This window comes from Cyclopterus lumpus, chromosome 6, assembly GCF_009769545.1.
Source record: "Cyclopterus lumpus isolate fCycLum1 chromosome 6, fCycLum1.pri, whole genome shotgun sequence".
Taxonomy (NCBI): Eukaryota; Metazoa; Chordata; class Actinopteri; order Perciformes; family Cyclopteridae; genus Cyclopterus; species Cyclopterus lumpus.
In genome coordinates, this window is record NC_046971.1 from 17,565,214 (window position 1) to 17,588,371 (window position 23,158).

Genomic DNA, 23,158 nt, shown 5'->3' on the forward strand with positions numbered 1-23,158 from the left:
GTTTGAATGCTTGCTTTTAAAGTAATTATTGTTCTTTTACGTATTAGTGGCAACTCACAGGAAGGCCCACTGAGCCTTCCTGTACATTTAGCCACAGTTTCTATTGCAAAAAACAGTACAATAACACACATTTACAAAAACAGTGATTACTGTAAACTTGTTTTTAGATCTCAGACTTGTCCCAAATGCTACTCAATCACATTTGATTTCTTTCTGTGGGTACAGACCCTGCTGGTAAATGTCACAGTGTGACAGGCACAAAGCCTGGTCACCACAATCGTACCCTGAGGGGCCCTGGTGCTGTCACTTCCTCTCAAGTGTGTAGACTATGCAGTAGTTGATAGCAAACAGAAAAAGGCTGGATTTGAGTGGTTTTATGTATTTAACCCAGTGGGCTATTTCAGCAAAAAAAAGAGAGCGAAAAAACACATTTCCAAAAGAATACGATGGAATATGGACAGATGAGCACATCTTTGACAATGTTCATATAAACGCTATATTTCCTTAGATATGATGTATGAATTTATCATTTGAGATTTAATTTCGAATGACGAGAAAAGAAAAAAAAAACTTGCATTTCCGTTGTTACGGTAGTGCTTTAAGATGTTATTGGGGTTATGTGTATCATTTATATAGAAGGCTAGGGAGAATATTTTGCATTAACCTTACTTTTGATTTGAATTTCACTCATTCCAATCATCAACCCGTCTAATTGTGTCTTACAGCCAAGTCAATACACATAGAGCAAGGTCAGCTCACCTAAATGTATACATTTGATTTGTTTCCTATTCAATAATATGTTTTTGTGTGCAAAATCTTGCAGAACTTGGAAAAAAAAAGATAATAATTCTCTGGGTTTGTCAAATGGGTCTGTAAGAGTGAAAACAAGCACATGTGCTGGTGGGAATACAATTGATGAAAAACACTAGAGTACATACAATCACCACCACCCCAAATATATGTATATGTTGGTAATACATTTATACAATCTTCTTCTTTAGACACAGATAGAGACATAGTCTACTGTGAAGCATGCATGGTTACACAAAGCCCTCTTGTGGTCTAAACATAGCCTATGTGATTCTCAAGGCTTTGAACAAAGGCGTATGGCAAATGTAAGTGTAATTCATCTGGATAAGCACTCACAGCAAGTCAAGTTGTTTGGAGTTTGAATTACATATAAAAATGTTGCATGTCCTTGTCTTATTTGAAGAGTCAACTCACAACGTTGTTAGTTGTTGTGAGATGGAATTGGTATCCTTATCATTGTACTTGCTCTGAATTCATAGAGAGTTTGTAGATCTGCAGCTTTGAAATAAAGGCACAGTGTAAAGCAGGGAGCGTATACACTACTACTGGGCTTTACAATCTGTATACATACGACATCCTCTGTCCCGGGACCTCACATCTCACAGAAGATTGAGTAATACTGTTAAGTACATACAGTATTTCGCAACGAAGCCCTTGAATGCAGCACTATGTCCCCCCAGCAGCTGTCCAATGAGAACACAGGATGCTAGAGCGCGTGTGTGTTCTTCGTGCGTGGGGGTTGAAGCGAAGACGCGTGAGCGAGGCGACTAGCTAATATTCCGCTCAGCTAGAGGTAAGATTAATAAAACAGCTCGTAAACACAGACGTTTCATAAATACAAACATTTGCGACAATGTTAAGATCTTCATCGGCAACGTGTCGTGTTATCTCACTGTTGTGACAGGCCGCCGAGGAACTGCCCAAAAGACACTTTCATTAACTCGCGAGCTAACGTTAGCTAATATTAGCTTGTGGCAGCTAGCAGGAGGCTAGTAGCCGTAACCAACTGTCAGTTTTCTCTACATAATGAGAAGCCATAGCGCCGGTGCCTAAGTAATTCATTAGCACACACTATCCTACTTGTTGAGTGCGGATAGCGGATTTAACGTTATTTTAAGCTTAAAGTGGAAACCGTCGCACTTGTTGTGTTAGCTGAAGCATTGTTCACAGCACGTTGGCTAGTAGCTTCTTGCTAACTAGCTCGTCCAGTTTGCTGCTGTCAGATTTTGTTGTCACCGCCCATACTAGGCAGGTATTAGTACGTGGTGGTTAGTATTCCGATGTCACTGTCACTAGACAGTGCTTCATCGTTGGTCATATGTAACTGTCAGAGTCGGCGAGGGGCATTTTGCTCATCGTCAGAGGCGAGATGCTAACTTTTGTTGTCCTCGCTTCGCGCAGCTGCCGTTAGCGTGTCAATGCGTCATCGGCCAGCGCGCGATCGACACTCGACACCGTGCTGCTGTTGATCACTTCGTTCAGCTGATTATGTAGTAATGAAATACGTCTCGCATGTGGAAGAATGCGCTCGCTAGTGAACAACAATTGACCCCCTTCACTCTGTTGTCTGTCTGTAGTTACTTTTTCACTGTCTGTGGTTACTTGTTCACTGTCTATGACTCATGAATAGTATGTATCTAATCTAATTGACTGTTCACTGTTACTTGTTCACTGTCTCTGGTTACTTTGTCATTAGCACTGTCTGTGGTTACTATCTCACTCTCTATGACTCATGATTAGTGTGTATTTAATCTAATTGATCCTTCTTTATTAGAGGAAGGAGCTGCCACTTGGTAATGGACGCCAATAAAGGTAAAAACAAATGTATTTTAAGTATATTATCTTACCATGCTATATTAGATTTTCAGTGTAGGAAACGTTAGTTCAATCAACATCTGAAAGTCTAGTCAAAAACCCAACCTAACAAGTTCCACTAAGTATTTTTTTGAGAGACAATGTATTGGATTATGTAATATTTTAAATTGTATGGTGAGCCACAATCAAACAACAATATAGATTAATTATTGTCAATAGAAAAGCAAGGTATGTAATGATTAACCTGCAACAATGTTCTTTGTTGGTTTTGGCAGGTAAAAGGGATCAAGGGATGCTAAATCCAGGTGGGCAGATTGAAAGACCTGTCGGCATCCACATCTTGGAAAGGTCAGTGCAGATGTTCTATACTAGGTTTGTGTAATGTGAGATAAAAGGTAATCATTTAAAGGTTCCCATAATGTGACATGCAGTAGTTGCCCTATACTTATGCCAACATGGTAACATCATCTGCTTCTTTTCCAATATTATATTTATATATATATATTTAAAACTTATCTAAACAGTGATTATTAACATAAAACATTAGTGTTTGTATGTTTTTTTGACATTATTTACTCCCTGTGCAGATACATCAGCTATTTGAGAAAGCAACGGTTTTGGTCACAATTTCCAGTTGCATATTGATATAATTGACACACACCAATCAAAAGATGGCAGTTAAAGTAACTTCCTGACTTAAACATGATGTTGTATTACCCGTGGTGGCATTGTGGTGAGCTTTACTTGTGGTCTGATGGTGAATGTTATCACTTAGGATTGTGACCTAATCAGATACTAAACACTTTATTAAATACTCTAAAATCATATATATATATATGACAGAGTAGTTTAATGTATTGAACCTTGGTTGTATAATTGTGTATGTGATTGGGCACCCATTTGAGGGGGAGGACTCGTCAGTTTACTGGAAAAGATTGTGTAAGAATTGGTTACGGGTAACCGTTTTAATAAGAAATCATAGATCAGATTTTTCTCTAAATGATATTAATCCACATCAATTTCTCTTCTGTCATAGCATGCTTCCCAAAGTAGTGAAGAGGCGAGTGCATGCCTTGAAAAGGCTACAGGTGCAGTGTGCCAACATAGAGGCTAAATTCTACGAGGAGGTCCATGAGCTAGAGAGAAAGTATGCTGCCCTCTATCAACCACTCTTTGACAAGGTATGCTAAAGTTTTTATAAGAACTTTTAAGCTTTTTTACATATATATATATTTTTTTTTTTTTATTGTTCCCTGCACTAATGGGTGGTTATGTGTGTCTTTCTGATCAAATCTGAGGTCAGTGAGGATGCATCCTTGGTGCTAAATTGAAAACTGCTACAACGAGTAGTCGTCTGTACTTTTTGTCAGTCAAGGCTATTTCCAGAGCTAGTGACAAGAACTCAGCCATTCTTAGTCGCACATAAGTCTGTCAGCTGTAATGCTGCTGCACCTGTCTGTGTGTGTGTGTATATGTATGTGTGTGTGTATATGTATGTATGTATGTATGTGTGTGTGTGTGTATATATATATGTATATATATATATATATATCACACATACAGCAATGCAGCTGCTTTCTGAAATTATTCAGCCTTATTGAATGAATGTTTGTGCAAATATACATAGTACATGCTAATATTCCCAAATGCCTCTCTAAAATGATTAACTTTTTTCATAATTAATGTGTCACAGAGAAGAGATTTTGTCACAGGAACAGTGGAACCCACAGATGAAGAGTGCGAGTGGCACAGTGACAGAGAGGAAGAGGAGGAGCTAGCTGTAAGTGCACATTATTTTTGTCTGTCTTAAAAGCTTGATCACTTTCCCACTCCTACTTCTGGTTTTCCATACAAAAGGAAAATACTTTTTTTTTTTTTCTTCTTACGATCACACAGGTTGCTTGACATTGTATCAATAATACCAAAAGGCTGCTGAAATTGTCTCAAAGGAAACAACAGAAATGTGGGAAATGGGTTTTTAATGAGCATCACTAGGGCTAACAAACTGATGGCTGAATTGTAAAACATCTTTATCCCAATGAGACTTATGTCAGGGTTTCTGCTAGTCCATAGAAAGTCTCAAAAGGTATTGAGTACAGTATTAAAAAAGACCAATTGGTGAACAATATTTATAAAGACTGCTCAAACATAAGAAGTTACCTTTTATGAATAGCTTTTTCTCACATTGCAGATAAATATTATAAATTCATTGACACATCTCTTTCATTAGAGTCGCACAGATCAGGACAGCGGAAACAACAACACTTATATTTTGTTAGCGACTGGGATGCTTGGAGCAGATACGAGCTAACGACAACAAATAGAAGTTCAAATTCAATGACAATTGGCTAATCAACCAAGGTTACACCGCATGGCTGCAACTGGTACCAATCAATGTATAAGAGGCACATTGTATGTTGTGCAGTACGTGTTTTAAACTCGGCAAGATGAGAATTAAGGCAGGGCAATCCAACATAGGGAGGCTGGGCGTACATTGTTCTTTTTATTTTGCTGTTGGTGTCCCCAGTGTAAAAAGCTGAACACTAATTCTAAGAAAACAAAACTGCAGTCAAACCACACACACAGTAATTGCTGTGTTTCTTCCCTTACTATTTGGGAGTAGTAGTATAGTTGGTCTTAAATGTAATCCTGTGTGGCTTTAAAAGGTCTTAAATCTAACTATCTTCGAGCTGTAAGATCCCTGTCTCGGAAGCTTAACTAACTTGCTGTTTAGATTTTGGTGAATTGAATTTTTATAAGTACTCCGCCCACTTCCTGTAGGAGGAGGTAAAGGAAAAAGCTGCTATTGAGGATGCAAAGAAAGAGGAAGCCACACCAAGAGAAGATCCAAAAGGCATCCCTGAGTTCTGGCTCACCATATTCAAGAGTGTGGACATGCTCAGTGACATGCTGCAGGTATATTTATATAATTAATACACACGTCAACCCATTTCCTGAACAGTTTCATGTGTCTCTGATCTGACTGTTTTATATACCACCAGGAACACGATGAGCCCATCCTAAAGCACCTGAAAGATATTCAAGTCAAGTTTTCTGAGCCAGGACAACCAATGGTCAGTTTCATCATGTTCTAATAATAATTAATTGATAGTATTAAGTTGATAAACTAGAGTTCAGATTGTCTATTTATCTTGGTCTTCCCCCTCAGAGTTTCACATTAGAGTTCCACTTTGAGTCCAATGGTTACTTCAACAATGCAGTCCTCACTAAAGTCTACAGGATGAAGTCAGAACCTGATGACTCAGACCCGTTTTCATTCGAGGGGCCAGAGATCATTGACTGCGAAGGGTGAGCGACAGAGCACATGATGGCTAAACGGTGGCTTTTACACACATGATGTTGAGGGTTAGGAAAAAGTAGAGTGTGTGTGTGCTTCGTAAAACATTTCTGTTCACTCTTTCTATATTCATCTCTTGACATCCCACATATCATCCTCCTCTTGGCACTTCTACCAACTGTTTCTGCTGCCTCTCACTGTTTTGTACATCTCTCCTCAGCTGTCAGATAGACTGGCACAAGGGGAAGGATGTGACAGTGAAAACTATTAAGAAGAAGCAGAAGCATAAAGGCCGTGGCACTGTCCGCACAGTTACGAAACAGGTCCCCAATGACTCGTTCTTCAACTTCTTTAACCCGGTCAAAGGTGAGACGCACAGAAATAGATGCGCACAAAATGTAGTGATTTTATTTGGGCTCTAAATGTTATTCAAAGCAATTAGTCATACACATAGCAGTGACTCTTTAAATCAAGCTCTGTTTGCACAGGTTGTACACAAACCCCTTGAGCAAACCCTGAATGACTGAAACTCACACAAATACAATTGCTTGACCGTCAACGTGGCTGTTCACCTGCAGACGGTGTCATAACATGTTGGCATGCATGTCATGTGGTTAATCCGATAGTCACTGAATTCAACAGCAGGTGGCGGCAGACTCCACACCTGCGTCAGATTGTGTCTGCTGTGTGTAGGCGGAGCTGTTAGACTGAACATAAAGTTGCACTCACTGGAACGTTGAACTTTTACATCAACTTTGATTTTACAATTATTTTCTAGCTTGGAGAGTGAAGGAGCTTTTGTGGCGGTAAACAGTTAATGACTGACTGAAACTTTGAGGCAAAATAGCAAGAGCGCTTATAAAACAACACTCTTAACTAAAAACATTTTACAAATAACTGATGTGTGATTTATAAAAATCGGTACGCCTTGAGTTTGTATATAGTGCAAGCGCATGAATTAACATCTCAAAGAGTTTCAAAAGAATAAATAAATAAAAGAAAACACCATTTCATAGACGGTACTGTAAAAGTATTTACAACAGCCGTGTTACATTTTAGAATGATACTGCCTGATTTTAGTTCATTTCAATTATAAAAATCAAACTTTCAATTTATTTGGTCACATTACTGGTGTGATTACCCTCATCAAAGGGGAGGGAGGTCAGTCTAGAAAGATTTTCAGGTTGACTTCAGATTTCAAATATCTTGAAATGAGTCATTCTCTCTCAAAGGATCAGTAATTTAGGCTGAATGCACCTTTTAATTACGGTGTGTTGTCCACCAACCTGTCAGACATGCTTGGACCTTTTCTGACTTTGAGAAGTTAACTTGGCCACTCATTGGCTTTGCAAATGTTTGACTTGGTTCTGTCAAGGCCTCAGTATATGACTGGATATAAATAGCTCTTCTTCAATTGTGTTCAGGTTGGGGTTGCAAAGGGGCGGAAAGTTTCTGGTAAAGTTTCCACGGGAATTTTGTCTCGGGAATTTTGGGAATTTAAAAAAAAAAGAAAGTACGTTCAAAAAGTTTATTTGCAAAAGCATATAACAGGGAACTTAAATGTAGTTGAGAACAAGACTATGCACGCCTAGCTCAGCTGGACCCTGAATGAAGCTGGTTGGGAACATTGTCTGCCAGAAACATAAACGTTTTTGAACGTCTTTGTCATCAGTGTTGCGTCTGAACGTTTCAGCCCTTTGCCTGGCAAGTGTGAGAGCGCCGAGTGGCGTAGAGGCCAAGAGCGGTATTGCAGACAGATAGAGATTTAAATTATAGCTCGCAACATATTGAAAAAAATAACTGAACTAGTTCATTTTTTGGAGTTGTGAACTTAGTTCAACATTTTGAATTATGAACTATGAACTGAACTAGTCCATTTTAAAATGTGTGAACTATGAACTGAACTTTCCCAACACTGTTTGTCATTACCTAGCATATTGATTACTTGGTAAACTGAAGCCATGTTCATTTTAATACCAAGTTTATTTGTATACAGTAGCCTAACTTTTTACAGCAGTGAGGAGGACGTTGATGAGGTCCAGGAAGAAAGCATTTAGACCTGAAAGGATTCAGGGAAAAACACAAAAAAATTGGGTTGGGGGGTGGTGATCATAGGGAATACAACTTTTTTATTCAACGTTCATGTTTTTGTTGTTCGATGAAAGAATAAAGTTCTACTCAAAAAATGTCATTTTTAAAAGTTGTATTATAAATGTTTGCATGCATGTCTGTTTATGACAAGGTAAATACAGTTAAATTACCCCCAAATTTCCAGTTTATTCCCGTTAATTCCCGTATATTCCCGTGAAAAGTTTCCAACTTTGAATATTCCCGGAATTTTGCAACCCTGGTTCAGGTGTGCCGTTCCGTGGTAGGGATGTCCATTAGTGAAGTAGCTATCACTCACTGATCCTGTGGACACGCACAAAGAGGCCATGGGTCTTGACTGCTGTGATGTTAACAAGAGTTACTTGTTTTTCATTTGATTGGATTCAAATGTAGTCTTTTTGTGCATTTTAGATTAATGTTGATATTTTTAAAGTAGTGGACCCTAATGTCAGGGTGGGGGAGAACAACTGTTTGCTAACAGCCATGATGTGATCTCACGTTGTAATGTCATCGATAATAATCATGGTTATTGTCTTAAATGGGCTTTCAGATGTTGGTTGAATCACAGCTCATCCCATAGCTGCCCTGTTGAAAGATGTTGTAAAACAAGTGTAACATCCTCCTGTGACTAGTCATTTTAAATTAATATGCCTTTTCAAATCCATTCCATTTAAAAAAATGTCATCATACCTTTTAATCTATAGTCATTGAAGAGCAGTGTGTTGAGTTGCTTATTGCTTAAATGAGATGTCCTTTCCCTTACAGCTTCACCAGATGGAGAAATGGTGAGTAAATGTAGCTTGTTCTTCATAAAGTCAACATACCATTTCATGTCTTCTATTACCATAAGTCCATCGGATTTGTAGCTGTGTTAAACAAGTCTTCATGTGCACATGCTTTATAGGACGAAGACTCTGAGTTCACCCTAGCCACAGACTTTGAGATTGGCCATTTCTTCCGTGAGAGAATAGTTCCGAGAGCAGTGCTGTACTTCACCGGAGAAGCCCTGGAAGATGACGAGAGCGTGAGTGTTTCCTCCAACGTGCGGTTACTCTTGGACACAGAAAAATCCACAGTATGGGATGTTTGCAAACTGGCAACACATCTTTTGAGGACATGTAGCTAAATTTGTCATTACTGTTTGACCATGTGTGTGTTTTCACTGTTGTTGTTTTTCCTGCAGTTTGAAGAGGAGGAGCTGGAGGAGGGAGATGAAGAGGTTAGTAATGACACTGAGTTTGATCAGCTGTACCAGACAGCTGGGACGCACACTGTTTACACAGCACTTGGGTCTGTAACTGCTAGCTTACACATCACTGCTAAACCATGTAATAATAATAATAACACATCTTATGATTATCTTGTCTTTGTGTCTCAGGAGCAGGATGAGGACGGTGATGACGACGACGATGATGAGGGAGACGTGGACCCCAAGGTCAGTTTGAATTCTTTACTTTTTTCATTTTTAATGTTTTTAAATGCAAGTGTTTTCGTTACTCCTCTTTATTATTTTTTTGTCAGTGATAGCGGTGCTAATGATGTAGCTCTTTGGGCTGGAAAACAGCAATGCCGCGCAGCAGTTGTGTTCAGAGAAGACTTGTGGCAATGTCTCCGTGGTGAATTGCAGGAAATTACGCAATGTACTTTGTCTCTGGAGTAAACATTTGAAAAGTAGAGGAAGAAAATCCTAACGATAGTCGAGAAAAAAGTGGAGTACAAATACAGTTTTTTTTATTATAGTTACTGTGAAACAGTAAAAGACAGAAATACTTTCCATCTGTTTTCTCGCCGTTTTTTGAGGGATCAATATAGCCAGGCCCCTGAAAAAATGCCAGATTGATTCAATGCTTACTAGCTGAAATGAGGTCTGAGACAAATATTGTCCACACAGCCGTTTAATTGTGAGGGAATGGGAATGGGATTGAGACCCTAATGTTAATTTAAGATTACAACACGGCTACCAATGTGTAGAATATTGACGTTCAACTGTATACACAAGTAACATTGTAACGTTATGGAGTTTTTGGGAATATTTCATGCCATTAGTCAGAGACGTTCACCGGTGTGACTTATAGCCAAGGTGAAGAGGAAACAAATTAAATGTAAAGCATTGTACAAGATGATGAGGAAATAGTTTTGTTTTTTAATAAAAAAAAGAGTAATACTCTGATTCAAACTACTTGACAGACGCATTGATATGTGTGTGACAAACTTTTTAAGAGGTTTTTCTCTTGCCTGCACTTACTCTCTCAGGCTCTTGGCTAGAAATGATCATGTAATGACAGTCTGTGAAGGAGCCATGTATTTAGTGGTTTATTTGGACCGAGACCACCATTCATGAACTATTCCAGTCTGATAGTAAGTGAGTGCATAACGTGGCCTGTGAGCAGTGAGCAACAATGTCTGAATGAGTTTTTCTGTCGTGGTACCTACTGTCAGCTCATCAGTTAATTTTAAGGAATCAGGAATTCAGTGTTCACCAAATTCAGCAATGTTTCAGTCATTTCTGACGATTAAACTTGTGCATATTGTTGTCTCTCCCTTCCCTGGATTCCCCTCCATTACAGGCATAATCAATCATTCTCACCCAATGCAATTTCTAGGTAAGGGAGATAAGGATGGCGTCCCACATTCTGCACTGTCTAGTCCGTTTGCTGGTCTATGATTCTGGCTGCCTCTCTCTTTCACTACATTCTGGATTCTTCCAGTAGTCCCAAGTTTTTAGGAACCTCAACTCGCATCTTGGGTTTCTATTCTCCTCTCTTCTGTCTTTGCTCTGTACATCTTTTAGTTTTTCTTCCTGTAGTCCCTTCCCAGGTTTCTAACATTGCAGCCTTTGCTGTAGCAAAAAAGGTGCTTTCATTCATTCTCTAGTGTCTGCTTTCTTGTTAGCCTCTTCTAGTTGCTACTTAATGCCCAGTGGCCTCATTAGTTCTCCTCCATCTTGTTTTCTAATCTGGTCTCTCTGTCTGCTCCCAACAGAAGGAACAGCCCCAGCCTGCCGAATGCAAACAGCAGTAACCGTGGTGATCAGAGGAGGTGGTGACCTGATGTCCATCAAATCAGTTCTTAGCCAATCAGCAAGTCCTCCTACTCCTGCAGGCCTCCCCCTTTTATCAACTCATCTGAACGCAATAGAACGCAAACCAAACTGTGTTTTTACTATGTGCATGACTTCTCTTTCCTTTGTCTTGCGTCCATCTAACCCCCTATTTGATTAAACTACCATAGCATCACATAGGGACAGTTGTGGTAAGACGGAGTAGGTTACGACTGCCAAGAACCTCCGAACGTCATCATATAAAAAATAGGAAAGAAAAGAATCCCAACTTAAGTTTTCATGGAATTAAATTGGTTACTCAGGGTTTTTTAATGCCAACAAGAGAAGTTTGAGTCTAACTTCATCTTTCACTGGGGTAGTGTTTTCTTTTGTTATGATGTTTTTTAAGAGACATTCAATGTATCATTTTGAATTTAATTTACTTTTTTTCATGGTCATATGTTATTGGACTATTTATTCTGGTGTCAGTGGTGTATTTCGGTATCTCTTCGGGCTCAGCAGTTATAGGCTCATTTCCATTGGCTCAAATCTTATTTGGGTATTGCTGGTCAACAAAACTTGAATACTGCCACGTCAATTTATTTCAAACATTAGAGAATTGTGTTGTGCATTAAAACTGCTCATTTACACCCAGGCTTATTGGGCTTCACAAGCATTTAAACTGAGCACACTGATTAACAATATGTGACAAGCATGTGGTTGTACCTCAACTGTCGCATATGGCTCTACCCTGGTTGGCCTTCACCCCTGAAATGGCCGTTTTGGTTTTGTGTCATCAAGGATAATAGGAACATTTTAAGAAAACAAGACATTTGAAAATTAGCCCAGCCCAAGCATTACATTAATACTGGTTAATATCTCACTAATTTATGACGCCGTAAAGCAAATGCAAAGTTGACCTGCAACCTTTTTTGGTTATGACCTCTGCTATGTATCTAGTACTTAACAAACGTAATTGGCAGTCTGTGATGGGACAGGGTGCAGGATGTTTGAATCAAATGTAAATTCCGTTGCCAAGAAGCCAAAATGAAAGACAAAAAACTCTCATCTTTTATTCAATTGTTTGCCAAGTGTCATTAACAAAGTGTGATCTAATTCAGCATTTACGGTTGTTAAAGAATATATAAATATCTTGGTTCTTGTCTAATGAGTCAGTAGAATGTCTGTGGAAAACAAATGGAAGAGCTTTGCCAATGTATTTTATATAATGCACTTGGACTTTGGCAGTTTGATTGGGACACCGTTGCCTGGTCAGCGATAGCAGTTTCAGCAAAAATTACACCCACCCCTTCTCTCTCTTTTTAAAAAGAACGATTGTAGATCTTGTTGGACAGATCTTTCAGAGCCACGGTTGACATCTTTAGATCTACCACATGACCGTGTGCTAGCAATGGCCTTAACTGGTTCTTATTCACAATGTGTTACTTGCGCAATATTTCTTTTCAATTTGTACAGAGTTAGTTAAAATATTCTATTAAAGTTGTGCGACATGGAAATGGATTTGTGTCCTGTGTGTGTGTGTGTGTACCAAGTGTTGCTTTAGCAGTAGTGTGGAGTGTTTGGAAACCATTGCTCTAATAATTTGAACACTGATTTGGTTCTGTTAGTCTCCCAGTAAATCTGTGACGGTGATCAGCACAACACCGGGATCCTGATACTGAAGCAAACCTTCAATAATTGTATTATGTACTCTTTTACACGCTTTTCCTACTGTAATATGTCAACATGTTATCAGCGAAACAAGACACTTCATCACCAGTGCAGTGGCCCGATAGTCATACTGGTCTTACTGGCCAGCTCCCAACCGCTCTTTTGCTGAGAGATTGTGTGCAGGTAAGTTTCCCTGTGAATACACATGCTGTTGACAGCATAATGTGACAGGGCACAGAGTAGCCACACTAATTGACTTCACTATAAGGCATCTGGTGATTTGCAAATTATTAGCAGGAGCTTAGAACAAAGCGTGCAGTCACAGCCTCAACATGCCGGGCTTGGTGCGCTGGCACCGACCCGTCTTTTCCTCTAACACCATGGTGACGTCGCAGCATTGTGGTATCCAGGCGGGAGGAATTTGCTCACGGTCTGCCCAACATCAGGCAGGGCAACCAGAATGTCTGGAATCCTGTCTTGCAGATAGAGGAAGCATGTACGTTCCTCTGAGAGACCCTTGTAATGCATCGTGGGAGATAATGGCTGAGTGCTGTGAATGTTCTGGAGGAGGATGGGCGACTCCAGTCCTAGCAACCCAAGTTTTCTGACCCGCGAAAGACCGGTGCTTTCTTATCCCATCACCTCGTCCAGCAACACTTCCAACTGTGTGTTTGTGTTTCAATCTTCATGGGAACTGAGGTGACAACATGCGACCGTGTGAGAAAACAGACGTTAATGACGAGGTCAAGGTCACTGTCAACACGAAGTCTGTTGTGTATTTTTTTTCAGGATAAAATGAATGGGTGGAAGGAAAGAGTCGCCGCAGTGACTCCTGATGCAACAGACAAACCACAAACTGAAATCTCTCCCGTCTCTGTAATTTTGGGGGTTTTGCTTTACTGACTTTGGAACAAGACACTAGTCATACTGAGGCTGCTGTGTGGGAGTAGAGGATTGCCTCACTGTAACAAGGAGTCCAATTGTGTCTGAAAAAAAAACCTCATTTCTGTTCTTTCTGAAACACAGCCAGGGAAATGGAACCGTACAGTAAACTCTGCTTACAGTTCGCAATGAAAATGGAGACCTAAGGTGTCAGAAGTGCAGAAAGTTAGCATCTGAAATGATGAACTGTAAATGTAAAGGGGACATTTTGATATCTAGAGTAAGACAAAGACAATGAAGTCACCGGTATTTTTGTTGCAGTTTTGTTTCAATTCCGTAGCCATTTCAAGCCAAACCATGATGTTTTCTACTAAACCTATCCAAGTACTTCTGTTGCCTTAAAAAATAAAATAAAAAAACGTAGTCTTTTTTGTGTCTTATTTCAATTTACAACAGTAACGTGTTTCAGAAGCAGGCTAGGAGAAAATCTGAAACATAATCGAGAGTGCAGTTTAGGTGTACAGTGTTGGAACGTGATTTTGTAGAAGACGGTTGGAAACAAGCGAAACTACTGTGAGACTCTGTCTTTTGTGCTCTCTCTGACATTCTCCGAACACCACCACTCAGATGTTTGATGTTTCGTCAAGTGTGCACGTGCATGGATGGACACACAGAGAAGAAGCATCAACAAGGCATACAGAAGAAAAGCCGTTTGGTGGACTCAAAGGGAGATGATCTCTGAGCTCTGCACATGACCGGAGCAGTGGAACAGAGGGAAGTATTCAGATTATCCCTAAATGATGCTTTCTGCCCTCATCCAGCAGAAGTGTTTGGTTGCAGTCTTCTGTCCGACCGGCCTCCCAGCTGCAGCTGCACCCACTGTCCAGCTCTTGGCTCCAAGGTGCTTCTGGCAGAGCCTGTACGTGTACGTGAGCACACAAGAGTGTGCGCGAACGGGCTCGTCTGTGTGGGGTCTTTTGTATCGTCGGAAGTGGGGTGAGCCAGATTGAGTTCCAGAGAAAGAAGGGTATAGAGAGGCGCTTTATGCTGCTGACGCCGGGTCGGTGTTCGGAACTGAATGAGTTGAACTATGGAGCCCATTGCGTCGTAGATCTGATAACGTTTCGGATGGCATTGACACAAGAACTCACAGCTTTGCGCACATTTCGATCATTCTTTCAGGTTATCAGATGGTGCATGAAGTACAAAGCTGAAGATATTTTCTTTTCTTTTTTTCTTAAAACCACGCTACAGTGTGGCTCAATGGACAACAATGTCAGTCGGCCCCGCCACTCTGGTCCAGGTTGAAGTATCTCAATGGGTAATGGATACATTTGTACAGGCGTTCATGGTGCCCAGAAGATCAATCCCAATGAGTTGGTGATCCACACACTGCAGAGGGCTCATGGGAAACTTCACTAAAGACACTGTCCTTGGGGGTAGGCGGTGCACAATCTCCTCGAGGAGTGAGACCAAACAAGGATGTGACTCACACTTCAGGGTGGGTTTCATTAAATGTTCTCTGTCGTCTCAAGATGAAACTCTTTCAAATCCCTCCAATCGTCTTTTTATGCACTATTTAAATGTTGTTTGTGGGCGTCAGGTGATACAAATATGGAGGGATTTAGACTTTTGTTGGCCGAAGCAAAATCAAATCCTTGTGATTTATTTATTCTTTGACTCATTTCTGGCTGGAGCATGTTTGACTGGGATGTTTTTGGACGAGTGTATGGAAATATGAAAATACACAGTGTAAAGTTGGACTGGATTTTAACCTGACTTGACCTCCATAGCTCTGTTTCTCTCAAACTACATTTTGAAGAAACACTCGAAGGAGCGGTGGGAGAAACAAAATCATGTTATTGAAAAGTAAACCAACATATGAGTTATCAGAAAGCTCTCCACAATCTGTTTCATTAAAGTGACTTCAACCAGGGCTACTTTGTTCTTTTATATTTATATGTGTGTGCTTTAAAAGGAAGAACTATAAAAAAATGGGCAATATAACCCTGCTAATCTTGTTTGCTCTACTGCATTATCACCAGTTAGCTTTATGCCTGGTATGTGTGGGAAAGCAAGCTTCACACCCAATCCCAGAATAGCAACAGGGCAGCACACCTGTCTCTGGATTTATGAATGGAACAGTGAATGAACAGAGAACCAGGTGTGGCATGTTTCACCTGAATCACACGCCTCGATTTCTGAGCACAGGTAAAGTCAGAACTGAAGGGAAGAGAATCAGGGAGGGAAGAGAGTCAGAGGCACACACCCCCATACATTTGATCACATATTAGGTCTTAAAATTCCTGAGGGTAAATTAAAGGTAATCATTGTTTGAATCTATTGATTTGGTTTAGATTGATGACACCCAGTCAAAGTCAGCCTTGTTGAATCACGGCTGCATAAATGAGCAAACATTACTAATTGATCATCTTTTCACTGTCCCTCTTGGCTTTATGTGGATTATCTGACAACGAGCCATTGCCCTAGTGTTCAAGTCCACTTTGTTTCGGCACATTCCTGTAGAGCAGGACAGCGCTGACCTAAAAAAGGTGAAACCATCAAGCCTAAAAGCACAGGCCATGCCCCGGCTCCGACCACAGCTTAGTTTCTTTCAATGGAAGGACTCGAGGTTTATCACATAAGCCGCAGTGAAGCTGAGCAGACAGCAGAGTGAACGTTACATTCCTGGCAGGGAGAAGGATTGCATACCTGCATACCTGCCATTCTTCACAGAGTCAAACTGGCATGTATGAGATGCCGGGCTCCTGGATCACTTCTCATGACTCTCACCGGAGTCCCTTCATGTGGTTTATGTTTATGACACACATGAACCACATGAAGACACTCCAGTGCAGTCTCATGTCTGTTAAGAAAGTGGACCTACTGCATGGTTTACACACCTTTGGGATGAAGTCTGCGTTAATGATTAAGGGACAATTAGAGTTTTTAATATGCAATGACATTTATGAGATTGTCTCTTCTGAACAGCATTCTGGAAACACATACCAAACTATTAAGACCAGTGAAGGGATGTAACTGAATACATTTCCCGTGTGTACTGTAGTTCATTAATTACAGCACGACATGTACTGGAAACGCTGTCCCGACCGACGGCCTCGCTAGCACCCACCCCCTGATTCCCTCTCAGCTTCTATCTATTAGGCAATATAACCGCCTATTTTTGAGGAGACATATATTTATACATTCTTGCTACTTTGATTTAAGTTAAAAGCTATTTAATAGTTCTTCCATCCCTACATTAGCTGAATAAGGTGAATGTAGATTTGAGCCCATTGGCAATCTTTGACTACCATCATGCAGTAACTGTCCAGTTCCTCATCAGATGAACTGTGTTCATTGTTCTCCAGCAGTTCCTCTTCAAGAATTGTGTTTGACCGAGCGTTGCCTTCCTCAGCCATTTGTTCTTTTTCCCACGCTGCTGAATGCCAGTGTGGCCACAGACACACACACAGGGCTTATCAGAACAATGCCTCAAATAGCTCCGGAGTCTCATCACAAGGGCATGTCACCAAAGAGCAAAAGAGGATGTGTGTGTGTGTGTGTGTGTGTGAGTGTGTGTGTGTGTGTGTGTGTGTGTGCATGGTTGTGTGTGTGTGTATGTGTGAGTGTATGTATGTGTGTGTGTGTGTGTGAAAGAGAGAGAGAGGCCGAAGTCATAAACGTGTCACGGCTTGCAGCTGTTACCTGCGAGCTCTGCTGTACTTGTCAGCGGCTCATCACAGCCAGCTCATCCATACTGCTCCCCATTGTTAAACTGACTATGTATAGTCCACTGTCTGACGGAGGCCTTCATGGTGCACATAAACGTAAAGTGCGTGCACACACAATATGCAACTCTCCTTTAATTGTGTAGAAATAATTCTTATGAAAAAGTCAGTTTAGGAAAATGTCCATTTCCAAAATACTTTCTGAGGTCTTATTTATCCTGTATAAAACTATCAGCAGTATATTGCCCCACTGGTCAGAACACTCTGCACTGCTCTCCGACAGCGGGTACAGCTGGTAACGCCATCGCCGGTTCACCTTCGCCGTGTTGAGAGCCATTGAGAGGCAATCAAAATGCTCCCAATCTCGGATCTTGCACCTGTAACGTTACAATCTCGAAGATCTCTGTTTGGTTGTCTTCGGCGGCAGCTGTGTGGCAATAAGTGCTAATTGCAGGTGTGTTTTGGGATCTCACTTCCTACGGATCCAAGTATGGAATTCCCTGGAATGTCGCCACGGACTCCCAGTTCCTAATACTGCAAACGCAAAAGGTTTCATCAGTGGGCCATCGGATCGATCATTTAGTATGACCTCATTATGCAAATATTCACTGACAGTGTGTTCTTAATGTGCTGCTGGGTGTGACAGTTAATCGTTAACTTTAAATTGAAGTTTATTGCTGCGGTCTTTCATCAAAGATCACTTGATTACTTCATTTGAGTTGGGAGTGAGAATGTGTTGAATGCACAGATAACTATAACCTGACTGCAGTTTTTATGAGCTCTACAGATAGGTTTAGTTACTTCAAATTAATTATTTAGGTTTTCCTGTGGTTTTGGTTTAATTGCAGGTTTAGATGAACTTGTTTAGACCCCTATCCCGACAAAGCACCTTGATTAACATCTCTTAACTGTGACTATATTTGATGAAAATACACTAAAATGCACCATTTAGGATGTAATTTATAAAGACATACTTAGGTGGTCGCCATGCATGTTTACTGGTTACATGTGGACTGTTTTACCTCAAAACGTTATTTATTTCCTATAGATCAATCAATCAATATTCATATATGACTGAAGAGATTCATGCTATCCAGGCAAATCTTCTATGAATAGATAATCTTTCATCGCATTGTTTGTAACTTTGCCACAAGGGATAGACTAAAAATTCAAAGGAAAACATTTATTTAAATTGGCCAACAAGTCATAATAAATCAAATCCTTAAATAAACATACAGCCTGTTCCTTGTTCTCAGTGGCTGTAACAACGTATTCATTCATCAGAGCTCTCCATTCATGTTTTGTGGAACCCTTGTGTAATTTCGATTACATGTTGTATTAATAGAACTAGATTAATCTCAAACACAGTCTGCTGATTTATTTTGACTTGAGGTAAACACTCAGCAGCTTCATGCCCCAACACGACTACCAAACTTCAGGCCATTCTGGTCTTTCCACCTGCTGTCTTGGTCACAGCCATGTGCTCGTGTCTGCAGAACCACCACACTGAATAAAACAAGAACAAAGAATACGTTTTTTTTCCCTTCTTTTTTTGTAACTCACATATATTTGTATTATCAAAACCCTCCTGACTTGTTGCAGAAGACACATTATCTTACTTCCTGTCTCCGTGTGTGTCTCTGGGGGTTTTGCTGTGTCTATGCGGAGACAGTGAGAACCGGAGCGCACTGATTTGAATATGAAGTTGTCACAACACACTTCCTGAGATCCATGACATCTGACTCCCTCCTGAAGGAGTTGTACTTTTTCACAAGCTGGAAATACAAGGAGAACCGTGACACATTGGAGTTGTGCACAGAGCTTATTAACAGAATATGTTGTTGGCCAAAACACAGCTGAGGGTATATTGACTGAATAGGGATCTTATTTTTATTAATATAACTTTTAAAGGCTACTTTCGGCATGTTAGCTTTGTTTTCTCTATCTTTTCAGACACACGTGCAAACACCACTGCTGTGTATATCTCCAACCCTCTTCCCAGGGAAAATAAATTATGATCTGATGATATAGACACAACATAGTCATCCACATGTGCACACACTCTGTCTCACCCACACCTGGCCCTCCTTTGGCAAGCAAACTCCTCCAAAGTAAGGCGCCCCACCACACACTGAGTCACTGCCTGGGCATGTCTGCGAGTCTCCACCGCAAACTAAAACCTATATATGCAACACATCTCCGGATCAGTTACACACACACACACCCACAGACACACACACACACACACACACACACACTCATGCACGCTGCCAGGCAACAAAGAGGAAAGCCCCTAAAACAAAGAGAGTGGTAAAGAGGCAGCGGTGCACTAAACAGAAGCAGTCGTGTCGTTTGACTCTGTACACACATGTGGTTTCCTTTTCTTTGATATGTCAGAGGATTCATCTGGCTGCCACATCCCGCTCCAGTGTCAACAATGCAGAGGTTGCTTCACAGACAGCCCGGCGTGCTGTTTAAAGTGATTCACCATGGTTACGCCTTTGGTGCAGTCAAATGTCTGTATGGCCACAGTGGCGTTGATGTGTCCTATCCGGGGTTCCCTCGAACTCACAACTCTGGAAAAGTATATGTGTGTGCGTGTGTGTCATTGGGACATTTCAAACTGGAGGGGAGATGTTTACAAACTGTCCTTGAGAGGAGACTGATAGCGAGGCAGACAGGAGACCCTGAAGTGGGTGCTCGATGCACGTTCGCCACTGTACACTGTGAACGATCTGAACTGGACACATGAAGTCAAGGATGTTATATGTGTTGTTGTTTATTGTTTTGTTGGTATCAATCTTATTGACACGAGCATCTACACCCTAAACAAGACTTCAGTAGCTTTGATAGTTTGGAGCTCAATCCCTGTGGGCTCCAGACTGGCACAGCGATACACATCTAAAGTCTGCTACTCTCAGTCTGGCGTGAACAAGAACCGGGACTGAGCCAGCCAGCTGACTGACAGTGTGGTCAGTAGTTAATGAAGGGGCTCAGCATGGGACTGGCAGATGGGATCTATGCAGTGAAATCAAAGGGCAGATGACATGTCACCTCAGGTTGCATCAAAATCATGTGCTGACCCATTTTCTTCTTTAAATACACTGAAAAACATACAGACATGTTGTGGAATCAACACTTGTTTTGTCTTTAACGCAAATATATAGATTGTATTAATTGAAAGTTAATTCAATTTAACATTGGTTTTACATAAGACATTGAGTTCCCCTGACTTCCTGTCTTTAGACTTGAAATGATGAGTTGAGTGAATGTTCAGACAACTAATTAAATTAAGTTTTTAATAAAACACAATCAGCATGAGCAAACTTCCTATCATCAAGGCGAGAGTTCAAACTATCCAAAAAGATGATGGATTCTGTTCGTACATGTTGTTTCTTCTCTTTGAAGCCTTGTTTTCATAATAATAATTGTAAAATTAGGTAAATCAAACTGAAGTTTCATATCCAATTCAGTCCCGTACTCTGGTAATGTAACATGGGAGCAGCTTTATATAGAGCTCCTGTGTAGATTTAGTTTTAGAAACAGTAGCTTTGTTTCAAAATAATGATTTCAATTAACATAATTTTAGGACTGCAGGAAAATGTTGAACCAGCTTAAAATGTTGAGCAGTGAATTAAAACCCACGTTCTTCTTGAATTATGACAGTTTTGGTCTCTGTAACTGAGGGAATGCGTAATCTCTGCGCTTTCTAAACTTTTAACCCATTCTCTTTGTGTAGCTTCCATAAAGCATGATACGTCCTCTGCTCACTAATGCAGCCCCTGGACTGTTTGGGTGTGTTTAGCAGCTTGAGATCCACAGACAGGAATAGCAGAGTTTATGTAAAATACCACAGTGAAGGCATGAAGCGAATGAACTACCAGGCTGTCATGGAACAAGTCTGGATCATAAACTTTAACAGGGAATTCAAAAGGACCTCTGAAATGGATGTTGATATGAATTAAAGGTTTGGTTTTACGCATGTGCACATCTGGTAATTAACCTGTTCGACTGAATCAGTTTCTGCAGAGTGGGCAAATATTTGCACGTAACTCCGCAGTAGGATGTGGATTAGTAATTAACATGTTGGTGGTGTAATTAGGTCCACGTTAGGACTTCCTCTGCCCCCCCACCCCCCACCAGCCCCCTCCGCGCCGCAGCTTCCGCCCACACACAGCCTTGAATTACTCCACTGGCAACTGTTGCATTCCCAAGTCATCTGACGTCAAGTGGGAAGGGCTCAGGCCAGAGTAGACTATAAAAGTTCCCCGCTACCTTCATTCACAACGGCACTGGATTACCGAAGCCTTTCGCAGAGAAGCTCCTTCCTCGGGCTTCCTCCTCGGACGACACAACAGGGGAAGCGAAGGGTTCACAAACCTGCCCCGACGTAAACAATGAAAATGTCAGCGGCGGAGATCAGCCAGGTCCTCAAGGAGGGCGAGCTGGAGAAGAGGAGCGACAACCTGCTCCAGTTTTGGAAGAGGAAGACGTGCGTCCTGACCACGGACAGCCTCAACATTTACGCCGACACGCAGAAGCGCACCAGGGGCAAGGAGATCAAGCTGCAGTCCATCAAGAAGGTGGACTGCGTGGAGCGCACCGGCAAATTCGTCTATTTCACCATCGTTACCACAGACAATAAAGAGATTGATTTCCGGTGCTCCGGGGAGGAGAACTGCTGGAACGCCGTGATCACCATGGCTCTGATCGATTATCAGAACAGAAAAGCCATCCAGGACTTTAAAACGCGGCAGGACAATGAGAGCGCGTCACCCGGACAGCAGGAGCGGCGCATGGCGAGGGCGCCCTGAGCCGCAGTGGGACCGTTCACCACTCCTAATATGGTGAGGGACACACCGTTACATTCTGTATGAATGAGAGTACACGTGAGCAGCATCTGAACGCAGACACTAATTATGTTTTTTTTTTCAATGTCCTTATAGTGTCAAAGTGGACCATACGTACATTATACGCGGACCAAAAGGAAGACGAGGTCATCCGGTCCAGAGATGAAGGATTGTTCGGGACTGAGCTCTCGGAGAGATTTTCAGAAGCTCCACACACAGGAATGAACTCTTGAATTGTCAAAACTATTTAAAAGTGTGCTCTCCTGAGAGGAATGACTCCCAAAACCATGATGTTAATTTATTTTGTTTCCAGGATATGTTGTTACTGGCCTTACAGCTTGTGTTTAAATTATTTACTATTTCAATTTGTGTTGAGTGTGTATTTATTTGAATAAATATTCCTGCCTTTTTAACATAACTTTGACTTGCACTTGTTTTTCACGTGTCAACTAGAACCTTGTGTGTGATGTCACTGCCTGTTAGTGTCTCATTACAGCCTTATGGAGTCAGTTACAGTATATTTGACACTTGGGAAAACTTTTCACCAACCGCATTTCTTAGCAAATGCCAGACATGCAACAGTGAAGAGGGAGTGGAGGACCGGAAAGTCCCTTCCCTTTCTGCTGTCAGGTGGAATGTGACTCTTTATTGTCACTTGAAGGGTTTCAGGCTTGAGTCATAACCGATAAGCAGATGTAGTCAGCGGCACCGGACACTTTAAAGATTAAGTGGTGCCTTTGAACACACCTCAACTGCTTCCGAGGTGTGGTAGGTGTATAGGTCGCCACTGTCGCCAACCTCATGTGTCCTGTTGGTTTGGTTTTGAACTAATGAGTTTCACAAAAAGTGAACTTTGATTTTAGTCTATTTAGATGACTCATCTTCAATCTCGTCATGTGGCTCTGTTCCTTACAAGGCAGAGAGAACTCCCAGAAAGTCCACTTTACCGCCA

At 41.1% G+C, this 23,158-nt stretch overlaps 2 protein-coding genes and 1 long non-coding RNA gene across 5 annotated transcripts; 2 read left to right on the top strand and 1 right to left on the bottom strand.

The window, feature by feature from the left end:
• Positions 1-1,328: 1,328 nt before the first annotated feature.
• nap1l4a (nucleosome assembly protein 1-like 4a) lies at positions 1,329-12,593 on the top strand. 2 transcript variants are annotated; one of them, XM_034534820.1, is made up of 15 exons: positions 1,329-1,603; positions 2,585-2,622; positions 2,901-2,973; positions 3,662-3,806; positions 4,319-4,405; positions 5,407-5,541; positions 5,628-5,699; positions 5,795-5,934; positions 6,144-6,289; positions 8,798-8,817; positions 8,937-9,056; positions 9,216-9,251; positions 9,411-9,467; positions 10,600-10,635; positions 11,015-12,593. In XM_034534820.1, exons 2-14 carry the CDS (start codon positions 2,607-2,609, stop codon positions 10,603-10,605), a joined length of 1,053 nt encoding a protein of 350 aa, XP_034390711.1. In that variant the 5' UTR covers positions 1,329-1,603; positions 2,585-2,606; the 3' UTR covers positions 10,606-10,635; positions 11,015-12,593. The 2 variants fall into 2 exon arrangements, with proteins under 2 accessions (XP_034390711.1, XP_034390710.1); XM_034534819.1 differs by lacking the exon at positions 10,600-10,635 and having other exon boundaries at positions 1,374-1,603.
• A 6,010-nt stretch (positions 12,594-18,603) lies between these two features.
• LOC117732799 lies at positions 18,604-19,516 on the bottom strand. Of its 2 annotated transcripts, none has more exons than XR_004609629.1 (3): positions 19,429-19,516; positions 18,976-19,131; positions 18,604-18,862 (listed from the first exon to the last, which is right to left on the bottom strand). It is a non-coding gene; the product is annotated as an uncharacterized LOC117732799 (long non-coding RNA). The 2 variants fall into 2 exon arrangements; XR_004609628.1 differs by having other exon boundaries at positions 19,419-19,516.
• A 2,060-nt stretch (positions 19,517-21,576) lies between these two features.
• phlda2 (pleckstrin homology-like domain, family A, member 2) lies at positions 21,577-22,624 on the top strand. The gene is made up of 2 exons (XM_034535230.1): positions 21,577-22,203; positions 22,303-22,624. Exon 1 carries the CDS (start codon positions 21,754-21,756, stop codon positions 22,168-22,170), a length of 417 nt encoding a protein of 138 aa, XP_034391121.1. The 5' UTR covers positions 21,577-21,753; the 3' UTR covers positions 22,171-22,203; positions 22,303-22,624.
• The last annotated feature ends 534 nt before the right edge of the window (positions 22,625-23,158 follow it).